Below are 13,515 nucleotides of genomic sequence, written 5' to 3'. Positions count from 1 at the left end.
TTATCAAACGTAATAAAATGGGTCCCACTTTTTAAATTATGTTTCATTGATTGCGATTCACCCTCTTTTAAAATGTCCTAAATGATCTAGTTCATGAAACAAAGAATGCAAATCTTAGTAGACTAAAGCTATAATTTAATATAAATATTTCGTGAGTTTTTTAAATTTTATTTTATTTATAATTGTTATCATTTACTTGTGTTGAAAGAATAGTAAATATTTCGAGATATTTTTGTTTATTTATTATAATAATTATTATTTACTTGTGTTGGAAGAATGGTGATACTTACGTTACAGTTTGCCCGTCACAAATCACAAGGAAGAGAAATCTTTACAGTTACACTACGTGGAGTTCACGCAATGGATATCGTGGCTCCAGCATATCCTCTCCCAATGGCAAGCTGCAATTAAATTCTTTCTAATTGGTTTTCTCGTACTTTCACATATTTTTTCTGTCAAAAGCATCTTAACACGTTTGCACATTCTGCCACTCTTTAATCTCGGATAAACGGCTCCCATTTTCGTCTTCTTCCTCCGGTCAATTCCTCTTCCAGCCGTTAGATCAAGATTCCCAACGCTCCCTTAACCCAACCCAACCACTCTTTAACATTACCATGGTTAAGTCAACTGACTCCACTTCTTTCCACAACTGCCCCTCATTTTACTCTTAATTACCATCTGACCCCGTTTTTTCTATTCTATAAAATCGGCCTTTGAGAATCGTTAGGTTTGCCAAATTAACGCCCCGAGGGGGCCCTTTGAGGGAAACACACAAAGAAGCCTTCTTCTTCTTCTTCTTCTTCTTCTTCTTCATCTTCGCTCTCTTTCTCTCTCTTCTAGTCTCTAATGGTGACTTCATCTTCTTCCTCGAAAACCAGATCCAGCGGCCCGGTGCTCCGGTCACTCTCGCCGGGCGGCCGGTTCTGTAACTCTCCTTCTTTGTCCTCTTCTACGTCAGCGTTTGCTTCATCTTCAAGCTTTTACTCGTCTTCTTCTACTTTCCGTCACGATGACCATCGTGATTTTCGCAGCCATAATCATCAACCTAGATCCACATCTCCTAGTCGTGTTAATGTTTATTCATCTCCTTCTCTTACTCCTTCTGTCCGTTTCTTCATCGATAACCGTTCGAGTTCTCCGAATCGATCGGTTATCGTTTCCAGGAAAAGTAGGCCGGTTTCGAACGTTAAGAGGACTTGTATGTGCTCTCCTACCACGCATCCAGGCTCGTTCCGGTGTAGTCTTCATAAAAACGTTACGAGTAGCGGTGACCATAGCCAAGCAGTGTCGTTTCCTTCAACTAGATTGAATATGTGGAGATCGGCTATGGCGAACTCGATCGTACGAATCGGCGGTGTGGAAGGCGAATTGGTGAAACGAGCATTGACTACACTGATTCGTCCTTCTTCCCATCAGCAGAGGAGGAGAGCGGCATTTCAACCTAGATCTAGTCGTCTCTCGGTCATGTCCAAAGCCGACGAAGCTTGAAATTGCAGCAGAAGGTACGGTGATGTCTAAAACTTTATGATCTCAGGTTCGATGAAGAACATCGGTTTGTGAACTTTTCTGATTAAGAATTATAGCGAAAAAGAAGCACCACACAGAGTGGATAATCTTCAAGGCGGAATCGATGGTGAAATCTAGTAGATTCAAAATTCAGATTGTGTTTGTTGTTTGCCGAGTTTGTGACTCGTGATGAGTTCAGCTTTTTATTTCGAAGCGGGACTGGGTCGGCTCGCCGAGTTTTGTACGCTGAGGGGAGGGTTCGTCAGTCGAAATCCTTCGTGGTTTTTGGCAGAGGATTGAAGAAGATTAACCGACGAATTTTTCACCTTTTGTACATATACATCATTTGCTGTGGAAGGAGAATTTCGGACATTTTTATTTTTAATTTGAGAACCAAACGAACAAAAAACAAAATTGAAACAAAAAATTATTATAATTCGAAGACTAATTATCAACATGAACTCATCTATATCATGCAACAATTTGCAAATGGTATATAACGTCGTTGGATGAAAAATATGACCCGTTCCAAATCCGTTGTGTGTGCAGCGTTGGGATTCCGTCTGTGCCGTCGTTGGCTCCGTTCGTCGTGATTTTCGTCCCGTCGTTTCACGTGTTCCGTTTACTCCGTTCCCGTTCATTCCGGTTCCAGGTATTTATTTTATTTTTCATCCATAAAGTATAATTTTTTTTATTTATTTTTGTGTCATGATTTGTATTATTTTGTTGGTGCAGAAAGTGCCGCCCTGATAAATGTCGTTACGATACATGCGCTGAATTTCTTTGGGATGAAAATTTGACCATTGACTTTTTGACTGCTTGAAGATTGAAATCATTCCTTAACGATGGCGGAATTTACTCGGCGCTGCCCCATTGGACCTTAATGACTCTGATGGAACTTTTACTAATGAGATTAAAAAATAAATTAATAAGAAATATTTTGAAATTAAAAAAATGGAAAATTAAAGATAAATAAATTTTAAAAAAAGTTAATGAAAAAGAAGAAATAACAAAGGTGATTGTGGTTTCATTTCAATATCCAAGAAAAGAGAAATCTTTAAATAAGGCGAGCAAGTCTGTAAATTTCGCAGTACAGAATTAGGTTGAAAATATTTACGTGGAGATGGAAGAAGAAGAAGAAAATAATAACTGAAAGAAGATAATAATGAGAAAAATAGAAAAAAGGACAAATACATTTCTGACTATGAACTTTGGGTCTAATTTTGAAATGTTAGATTTTCTATTTTAAAAAACTAGTTTAATTTTTATTCTGTAATTATCTTTTAAATCGTTACAATTTTATCCATTAAATTTTCAAGTTTCCTAAATTTATAGTTTATTTATACTCACCTTTATTTAATATTAATTGATTTAAACAATTTTCTTAAAAAAATAATGAATTGAATTGATTGGAGTTTTTCATTAATCACATCACATTTTTTTTTTTTAGAAAGACATCATTTTTAATATTCATTTAATGAAAATTATTTTAAATTAATTAACTTTTTTACCCAAAGAATTGTAGGTGTTAAAACCTACAATTTAAAAACAAAAATATTAAATATTAAAACTTAAAAATCAGAAAAAAAAAAATTAACTTAAAATACAATCATAGAAATTAAAAGTTTGAAAAGCTATTACCAAATTAAAACTATTTAAAAATTTAAGAGGTATTTTCTATCCTCTTTTTGTATTCAAGAAAGTTTAGGAAATGATATTAAATCTGTTGTGATTTGAAATCCGAAAAATAATTTTAAATTAATTATCTTATGTAGAATAAACAAAATTTGAAACGAATGTATTTAAAATTTCATGTTTGGATGATAATTGAAAAGAAAAAAACAGGTAAAAATTTATTAATATAGACATTTATCGATGACATGTCAATTGAAAATTAGAAAATTATGAAATCGTTCAAAATTCTAGCATCTTGACTAGAAAAGTTTTTAAGTAAAAACAGATTTGAAATAATTTCAAATTTTATTTAAAATCATAATAGAAATTTCTTAAAATCTGAATCTCTAGATAAAGCATAAATGTTTTTTTTTTTTCCTTAAAAAATAAAAAATGGGACAATCTTGAGCTGGAAATGAGTGTGATGGTTGAACAGACAAAACAGAAATGGTGATGTGGCGCGGTACAGAGTTACAGTTAATAAGGAAGAGTATTCAATTTCGAAATTAAGTGGGCCCCTCCCATCTACAAGACGGTGCCCCCGAGATTCTTGTGACCCCGTGGGAGCATCTTTCTGGACCTCCCCCAATTTTTAAATAACCATCCTCTTCATTTTTTATTTCCTTCACAAGTCTAACTCTTAAAAAACTTTCGTATATTCTAATTTTAACTTTCTTTTAATGTATCATATTTAATTTTTTAAAAAAATAAAAAAAAAATATTTTAATAATCATTCAAAATAGTTTGAGATAAATGAATTTATGAAAAAAATATTTTTAAAAATAGAAAAATAAAAAAAATTATTTACATAAAATAATAAAATTTTAATATTTTTTTTATAGAGATTATCAGTATAGACGCTGATAAAAGTCTACTAGTGTCTAATTATTTTTTTGTGTTATTTTTGTAAATAGTTTGACATTTTTTTATTTGTGAAATTTTTTCTTTATAAAATTATATTTAGGTTAAATTTGAATAAATATATATTTAAAAAAAATGATTTAGTTTGCTCATGAATATTGTAACTTCTATGTAAAGACACTCTTGAAAGTATAACAAAATACATTACTGTTCTTAATTTGAGTTAAATTTATAAAAATGTTTAAATAAAAATTATTTTTAAAAATTATTTTTTCCTAATAAATTCAAACATGCCTAAATCTTTTGAACTTTAAATTGTTATTATTATTATTATGTCTACCAATAGAGATTTGATCAATTCAAATTTTAAAGATATCAACTGGTCTACTATATACACAATTCTTTATGCTCAATAGGGGTCTAAATACTTTTTCTTTTTTAACTATTATTTTGAACCAATACAAAATAAAGAGAATAAGCCTTGGGTTCATTAGGCGGAGTGTTGAATTTGAAGGACTATCAAACACCATATTTTTAAAAATTATGAATGTGTTTGGGGCAACGACTATCCCAAAATTATAATAATCATCTTTTATTACAGTGAATATTATTTTATATTATCCAATTAGTTATAGTCAACACTATTTCAAAACTATCTTTTGTTACGATAATTACTATTTACTATAACTTTTTACTATTTTACATTCTTTTCTATAGTGTTTATTATTTTATTCTCAAACTAAAATAATTTACATTCCAAACACATACTATTATAACTTAAACTAAAATAATCTACCTCCCAAACACATTATAATAATCTAGAAGTATAATAACCAATTCATTGTCCTAACACCCAAGTTTAACTGCAACTAAAAGTTTTAAAATCTAAAATTATAATTAAATAAATTTGAGAATTTTTCTTCATCTTTAAATAATAATGTTTGACAACTTTCTTCTTACTTTTGTGAAAGCATAGTGCTACTTTTCTTTTTTCAATAGAACCATTGTGAATATGAGAACGAACTTTCAAATTCTAAGAAATAAGACAAATATTATTAAATTAAATTCACTTGGAAAAAATTACAATAAACAAATTAGGTTTGACATCTTCCTATAACAAATAATGATTAATTAATTATAACAAATAAATGAATAATTAATTTTTCTTTATAGATAAAAAGAAAGGGACAGCTGGACAGCAATTAGTGTTTTTTTTTTTTAATATTTACGTTATTAAAAAATACATCTTTAATCTCTTTCACTGAAAAGGAAATTGTTATTTATTTGAGATTTTCTGCAAGGTTATTTAATTGAGATTTTATTGTGTGGGGAGAATTGAAATTGTAAAATAATAAAAGAAGGAACACTCGGAAATAAATTAGACAGGGAACAGCAATGCCAGCTGGCGAGCTGGGTTGGGTTTCACCGAAAACGCGTTGATTTGGAACTGAAATGCCGACCACCTTTTGTCACATGATTTTCCATATCATCATTTTCATTTCTTGAGTTCATAAATTTTCAGCGATAAATACATTTCATCTCTAAAATAATGAACAGTTTGGAAAGTAGACATTGTTCTGATAAATGTTTGGGTTTTAAATATATGAAATAATTAAGGTATACGTTCAAATTTACAGGATAATTAATATTTAGAAATTAAATAAATGTATTTAATTTACTAATTTTATATATAGAAATTAAAATTAAATAATTATTTAATCAAATGCAAGAAATAAGTAAAATGGTCATAATTAAATTTAATTAATTAATATATTATTATATTGATTAATTATTTAATAACTTAAAATATTTAATATTTTCTAATTAAACAATATAAATTACTTTATTTATTTAATTAATTAAAATATAAATAATAAATTTTATATTATATAGTTAAGAGAACATAAAATATTAATGATAAGCGTATTAGTTGAATTTTATTAAGTTTAAATAATATATTTATATTTAATAATTAATTAAATTTAATAGTAATAATTAATTGATATGATATTAATTTGTCAATTAATCCGACTTTATTCATCTCCTAGGTATAAAGACCCACGAATATGGAGAGTACTAAAAATTTCGTGCCATATGAATTTAAAAATTTCCTAAAAAATAATATCCCATATTTTAGAAAGTGAAATTGTGTGAAAACAACACAGATATTAAATGTTTGTATGAAATCCTATAACAATATATGTGAAACAAACAGACCTTAAAGGTTTAAATTACAAAAAGAAAATGTCACTTAAAAAATATATAGAAAATATCTATGAACTTTATCACTTGTTTTGAAAAATCCATATTCTTTAAAAATTGGAAATATTATTTATGAACTTACAAGTATTTCAAATGTATAAATTCTTTTAAATTCTAGATGAAAATTGAGAAATAAAGTGTAACGAAGGACTAAAAAGAAAATTTGGACAAACACATTGTCATAGGTCATGCCAAACACTTATGTCTCAATTTTTTTTATATAACTTATTCATCTAAAATATTTAAAAGAAAAATTATTTCAAATGGCTGTTGAAAATATTTATGAGATATAACAATATTTTAGAACTATCAATAATAGACATCGATAGACTTCTATCAGTGTTTATCAATATCGCTGATAGACACGGATAAAAGTCTATCAGTGTTTTTCGATATCACTAATAGACAAGTCTATCAGTGTCTATCAACTTCTATCATTGATAGTTCTAAAATTTTGCTATATTTTGTAAATATTTTGGTTTATTTTTCTATATTTAAAAACAATCCTAGTTAAAATATATTTTTCAATCATTGATTTTATATCATTTTAAACGTCGACTTAAAATTTTAAAGTAAAAATAAAAATTAAAGAAAATTGTGTGGAAAGATGAATGAGGAAAGAGATATATATGTGTTAGGTGAAATTTTATCTTCTTTTTTTTCCCGAAAAATAAGAGGGAACTAACCATTGGTTGGAGAATCCCACATTGGAGAATTTTGAAAAAAGAAGTCTCCCTTTTGTACTCCAACCTTGGGCTATGAGTTTGGACCCCAAGGGGTACCCATGTATTGGAGGGAGTAAAAAGTTAGACCAATGTGGGTTCGACACTCGGACTCACTCAACCTAGCTTTTGTTTTGCAGGTTCCGTTCTTTGCTCAACCGTCATTTGCTGCTGTCCTGTTCGTCGTTTGAGGGTCTTGCCGTTTACAACAATATGAAATATTATGTCCACATCTAAAATATGAATAATAACTAAGTAGAGATTTGTCAACACATTATAAAAACTCAAAAACTATAAGTTATATATTTATTATTTTTTTAGGCAAACAAACCATGATAATCAAATTTTGAGCTTAGAAGAGTCGGGACCAAATCTGAAACCTTTAGAGCTAAAATTTAATAAGGTGGCTTTTTGGGTCCAGTTGTTGGGTCATCCTTTCAGTTTTTCAGAACAAAGTGATGGCAAGAAAGATTAGGGATTCACTGGGTATCTTTCTTGATGTTGAATGTGATCAGGATGGTTTTTGTTGAGGTGACTCACTACGTTTAAAGATTCTACTGGATATCACCAAACCTTTGCGCAGAGGAATCAAGGTTCGACCATCTGAGAAATAAGGAGACAAGTGGGTCCTATTCGTTATGAAAGACTTCCAGAACCTATGTTACTGTTGTGGTTGTTCAAACCATGTCATAAAAGACTGCATGGAGAAACCTTCATTTGCAACAAATATAAACACTAAGAATCACCAATTTGGTCCATGGTTAAAATTTTAGGGTGTACCAAGAATAAATAAATAAAATTTTATCTCTCCCAAAAAGGATTAAAACGAAATCTCTACGCAAATTGGTAAAAATGTTCTTATACCTCTTAGGCTAAAAAAAAAAGACGTATAAGAAAGCCCGAAGATTATAAAGCAATCAATTCTGCATGAGATAGACCTCGGTCAACCTCATGAAAAGGATTTTATAATGGTAGTTGAAGAACCTCATAATATTATAACTACTACAATTGCTTTCCCCAACTTACCATTAGAAAAGATTGTTAACTCCATGGTTGATGGTGGTGAATCTCCATTAAGCTCAAGTGGAGAAAAAAAAAAGGAAGAAGAAGAATAAGAAGAAGAAGAAGAATTTCCCTCCTAAAGCTATACCTATGAATGAAGAAAGATATGTTATTCCAAGTAAAGATATGAAAATGTAAAGAGAAAAAAATAGATAAAGATCTATATCAGACATATCTACAAACACAAGTTCGCTCAAAATTTCAAAACGAAAATGTATGAAGAACAGAGGTGGTGTTGAATTGGAAATGAAAAAACAAAGCCTCTTCTCTGGATACCTTATTAGATGAAGTAAACGATAGCTTGGTAGTGGTTACCCAACAGTTTGACAGCCCTGTCTAGAGCCATAATTCATTTGTTGGAATGCTAAAAGATTGGGCAATTCTCGAGCATTTCGTTCTTTGCGTGATCTTGCCCGCAAATCAAATCCAAATATCTTATTCATTTCAGAAACAAAATGTGAGAATGAATTGTGTAACGATATTAAATTTCAATTGTTGTTTTCTTATCTCCAGTATGGGGACTAAAAGTGGACTATGTCTCATTTGGAAAGATTCCGTTAATGTAGACATCAAGTCATTCCCCCCCATATAGATATAAATTGTAAATAAATTAATAAAGCTTGGAGATTTACTGGTGTATATGGCTACCTTGATTCTTCAAAGAAACACCTAACCTGGGAGCTTTTAGGCAGGATTTGTGGAGAAGAAGACAACCCTTGGTTAGTGGGTGTGGTTAATTTTTTACTAACTCTCCAGTAAAAACCTAAAGGAGGGTGAAGATGAAGAAAAATCATCAGCCAACATCTCCTACTAGTAGAAAAAAAATGGGGAAAGAGTTACAACTCCCTCCCAAAATTACATTTCAAAAAACAAAATAATTAATAAAAGTAATTTTAATAAAAGATTAATATATATTTATTTGATAATCACTTTATCATATAGTATATATTAAACTATATGTTATATCAAATATAACATATAACCTACAGTTTATATTGTATCCAATACAATATGGCATATAATTGAAATCTCTCATTAATGCTTGATATTTAATATAAATCTCATTAGTACTAAATTTAATTATATGAATCCAATTCACATGATTAATATTTGAATCATATTCAAATATTTATTCCTCTAAAATAAATTTTTAATTATAATATATCAAATACATTATAGTAATTATATCATATATAATTAAATTAAATTAACTATATCACATATAATTAATTCTCAATTAATTTGAACAATTCAAATTAATCCAAAATTGATTTTCATTCAATCTCTGTTGAGCTACAAAGAGGACCCCATGGACCTATAGCTTGAAGCTCCAATGGTACTCTTTAATTATATTATTCAACATCCATTAACCGTCGGACACTTCACAGAGGGAGTAATTTATCTACTTTTTTTGACTTTGTGGAAGGAGTGAATTCTGTCTTGTGTAGTTGTGTTTCCAGCTCACCAATCAGACGAATCCTCAAAATGGTAGGCTCGTTGAGTCGGCGATTTGGCCACTCACTTTGGTTAGTGGGTGGGGACCTAAATGAGATCCTTTGTGAAGGAACCAGTGAATGCCCTTGAGCGGAAACGAGATTGGTCCCAAATCCCAATTTTTATAGATCTTACAATTTATAAAATTAAACATAGCATTATGCATTTAAAATAAAATACAATATGCTTATAATAAATTGGATAAAATACAAGAAGAAGAATTGGGGTTTTACAAGAACTTTACCTTTGAAGAATCCTTCTTCAAAATCCTTATCCAGAAGATCACGAGCTCAAAACCTCACAAATGGTCACCACCACTCAGAACCTCATGTATTCTCATTTTTATAGATCTTACAATTTATAAAATTAAACATAGCGTTATGCATTTAAAATAAAATACAATATGCTTATAATAAATTGGATAAAATACAAGAAGAAGAATTGAAGTTTTACAAGAACTTTACCTTTGAAGAATCCTTCTTCAAAATCCTTCTCCAGAAGATCACGAGCTCAAAACCTCACAAATGGTCACCACCACTCAGAACCTCATGTATTATCTGTAAAGGAAGAGAGAATCTCTAAGGAGTTTTATGGGCTCTTAGGTATTTGGAAGTAAGAGAAAAAAAGAGAAAGGAGAGAGGTGAATGGAAGTGAGAGAAAAAAAGAGAGGAGGAAAGAGGTGGAAGGCTGAGAACTTTTCTCATAGAGATTTTATATGTTGGTTGATTTTTTACTAACTCCCCTATAAAAACCTAAGGGAGGGTGAAGATGAAAAAAAATCATCAACCAACATCTACCCATCACATAGTAAAACAAATGGAGAAAGAGTCACAACTCCCTCCCAAAATTACATATCAAAAAACAAAATAATTAATAAAACATTAATATATATTTATATGATAACCATTTTATCATATAATATATATTAAACTATATGTTATATCAAATATATCATATAATTATAGTTTAATATTGTATCCAATACAATATAACCTATAATTGAAATCTCTCATTAATGCCCGATATTTAATATAAATCTCATTTGTACTAAATTTAATTATATGAATCCAATTCACATAATTAATATTTGAATCATATTCAAATATTTACCTCCTCTAAAATAAACTTTAAATTATAATATATCAAATACATTATAGTAATTATATCATATATAATTAAATTAAATTAACTATATCATATATAATTAAATTAAATTAACTATATCACATATAATTAATCCTCAATTAATTTGAACAATTCAAATTAATCCAAAATTGATTTTCATTCAATTCCCGTTGAGCTACAAAAAGGACCCCATGGACCTATAGCTTGAAGCTCCAATGGTATTCTTTAATTATATTATTCAACATCCATTAGCACTTCACAAAGGGAGTAATTTATCTACTTTTTATGACTTTGTGGAAGGAGTGAATTCTGTCTTGTGTAGTCGTGTTCCCAGCTCATCAATCAGACGAAATCTCAAAATGGTAGGTTTGTTGAGTCAGTGATTTGGCACTCTCACCCATACAAATCAAAGGACCGCCTTCATAGGCAGGAGTTCATAACTCACACAGGATTCAAGTCATGTCACCTATGATCATCTTGGTGAAATGTAAGTCTCTATTATGAATGATGTTAAATAATGAGACTAGTCATTTCGTGGTCTAGTTTTATACAAACTATTTTGTATAGAATACCCTCACTCACATGTGTCTACATGAATAATTAGGATCATATAATTTATACCACTTTACAACAATTGTAATATCTACAAAGCGGATTGTACTCATAGTGTCACCAAGATAAAGTATCCAACCTCATCCATCTACTACATACCATTTAGGTTTATCACTTAAATATGATCCATCTGTATGTCTCTACATACATGTTTAAGCTATACAAGATAATCTTGGATGTCAGTTTATTGGTTTGTGGATTTAATGCTACTAAATATCAAATAAAACATCTCATATTTTATTAAATAAATAAAATGTTTGTACAATACCATTACAAACTAGGGTACCCTACGAGATTTAAGGCATCAACCCCAATACTTTGGGATTATGAGAAAAAAAGATGACCCCCAAAACCTACTAAGTTTCTAAATGATTTCAGAAAAGCTTTGGATTTTTTGTCAACTATTTGATGTTGGTTTTAAAGGATCCCCTTTCACTTGGTATGACAATAGAAATGGCTACACAATAAGAGAAAGATTAGATAGATTTTTATGCAACAATGCTTTTTGCGATCTTTTCATTCATATCAATGTAAACCACATGAACTAGCTTTTTGCGATCATAGACCAATTTGTATTATCCTGGATACAAGGATCTTAAGGTATGTTGAATGTAACATCCCGAATTTTAGAAAATTTAAGTTAATTATCTAAAATTCGTGAGTTTAAATTTCCCTTTCATTTGGGAAACTGAGATTAAATTGAAATAATTAAAAAAAAAAAATTATGGGTTAAATTGAATTTAATTGATTAGATATTCGAACTAATTATCTTGAAAATATTGAATTTTGCTTCCATTTGATTTTGGATTTTAGGGCCAACTTAAAAAAAATTAAATTAAGGAGATAATTAATTTCGGATGGTTTTGAATTGATTTAAATATTTGGAAGGATTTAATTTGTATCAAATTAATGGATCTTATGCCATTTAATTTTTGTTTTTGAGGCCTAAATTAAGATAATTTGAAAAGTTAATTGATTTATTAATTTAATAGAATCTTTCGAGATTTTAGATATATTGTTATAAAATATTTTATTTATCTTTTCAAAATTTGAAAAAAAATAATAAAAGAATTGAGATTTTTTCGAAATTAAATGAGAGTGAAAAGAGGAAAAAAAAATAGGGAGTAAGCAATTCGATTATTCAGTGACAACTTCTACAAAATTGTTGATTTCTAGAGTTTGAACTGTTGGATCGTGCTCAAATTTGGTCAGTCTATTTGAGACATAGAGTTTCATTTTGAATGGTTGGATCTTTGTTTGAAGCTCTGGTTTGTTCGTAATCGATGAATAGAATTTGTAAAACTAGAAATTCCCCTTCTCTCTCACTCTCACAAACCCCTTCATGTAAGACCCTCACTACCAACCACTAGCCTAAACAATTTATGTCGTCCGACAGCAACATGCGCTGCCTATCTATGGTTGTCACCGCTGCTGATACCATTGTTAAGTTTTAGAATTCTTGGAGGTTCCTGACCACGCATTAGCTTTTGGTCCAAATTGGTTGATATCCTTTAAGTTTTGCTTTTAGATTGAAATTTGAGAGCGTTTCTGGTCACTATCCAACAAGGGAAACGAGTTTTTGAACAATTACTATTCGAAGTTGGAGATCAGTGGCATGCTTTCTAGTAGGATTTACGATCATTTGGTCCTTTCGTTGGTTTTGGTTCAAGTAAATTGTTGGAGTCGGTTGTCGAGATAACTGTCATTGACTTAATTTGAGGTAAGTAGTACTATTACCGGTGCCTTCGTGCCAGTGGCCTAGATTAGATTTACAAAGTTAATTAATGGACTCTAGAAGCACGATTTTGTCTTTATGATATACTTGTTGCATAACAGTTATAAGTATTATGGGTATGTTTGAACCTCCATGTTATGCTATAATCTGTGCAGCAGAAACAATATTGAAATTATGTATGTGATGCATGATTAGACCAATAGAGCAGTTTACCGTCTCGTCTTGATGCATGTTTTATTTCAGAGGACCGACGGATCTAGTTTCATGTTTGACAGTGTGCCTTTGGGCCACCAGACATGCGTGAATCGACAGGTTCACGTTCATGTTACTTTTCCATGTTTGACAGTGTGCCTTTAAGCCTCTAGACTTGCGTGAATCGACAGGTTCACGTTCATGTTACTTTTTCATGTTTGACGGTGTGCCTTCGGGCCGCTAAATATACATGAATCGATATGTTCATGT

At 30.1% G+C, this 13,515-nt stretch overlaps 1 protein-coding gene across 1 annotated transcript; it reads left to right on the top strand.

Annotated features, from left to right (window-relative positions):
* Window positions 1-737: 737 nt before the first annotated feature.
* LOC120087091 (serine-rich protein-like protein) lies at window positions 738-2,494 on the top strand. The gene is made up of 3 exons (XM_039043971.2): window positions 738-1,502; window positions 2,056-2,158; window positions 2,242-2,494. Exon 1 carries the CDS (start codon window positions 847-849, stop codon window positions 1,486-1,488), a length of 642 nt encoding a protein of 213 aa, XP_038899899.1. The 5' UTR covers window positions 738-846; the 3' UTR covers window positions 1,489-1,502; window positions 2,056-2,158; window positions 2,242-2,494.
* Window positions 2,495-13,515: the final 11,021 nt, after the last annotated feature.

This window comes from Benincasa hispida, chromosome 9 (assembly GCF_027475165.1).
Source record: "Benincasa hispida cultivar pf3 chromosome 9, pf3_genome.v1.1, whole genome shotgun sequence".
In the NCBI taxonomy this organism is placed as follows: Eukaryota; Viridiplantae; Streptophyta; class Magnoliopsida; order Cucurbitales; family Cucurbitaceae; genus Benincasa; species Benincasa hispida.
The sequence above is the reverse complement of the archived record's forward strand: the minus strand, read 5'-3'. Positions and strand labels throughout refer to the sequence as shown.

Bases quoted from the DNA above. Each gene is read 5' to 3' on its own strand.
- LOC120087091 (XM_039043971.2), top strand. From the start codon at position 847: ATGGTGACTTCATCTTCTTCCTCGAAAACCAGATCCAGCGGCCCGGTG.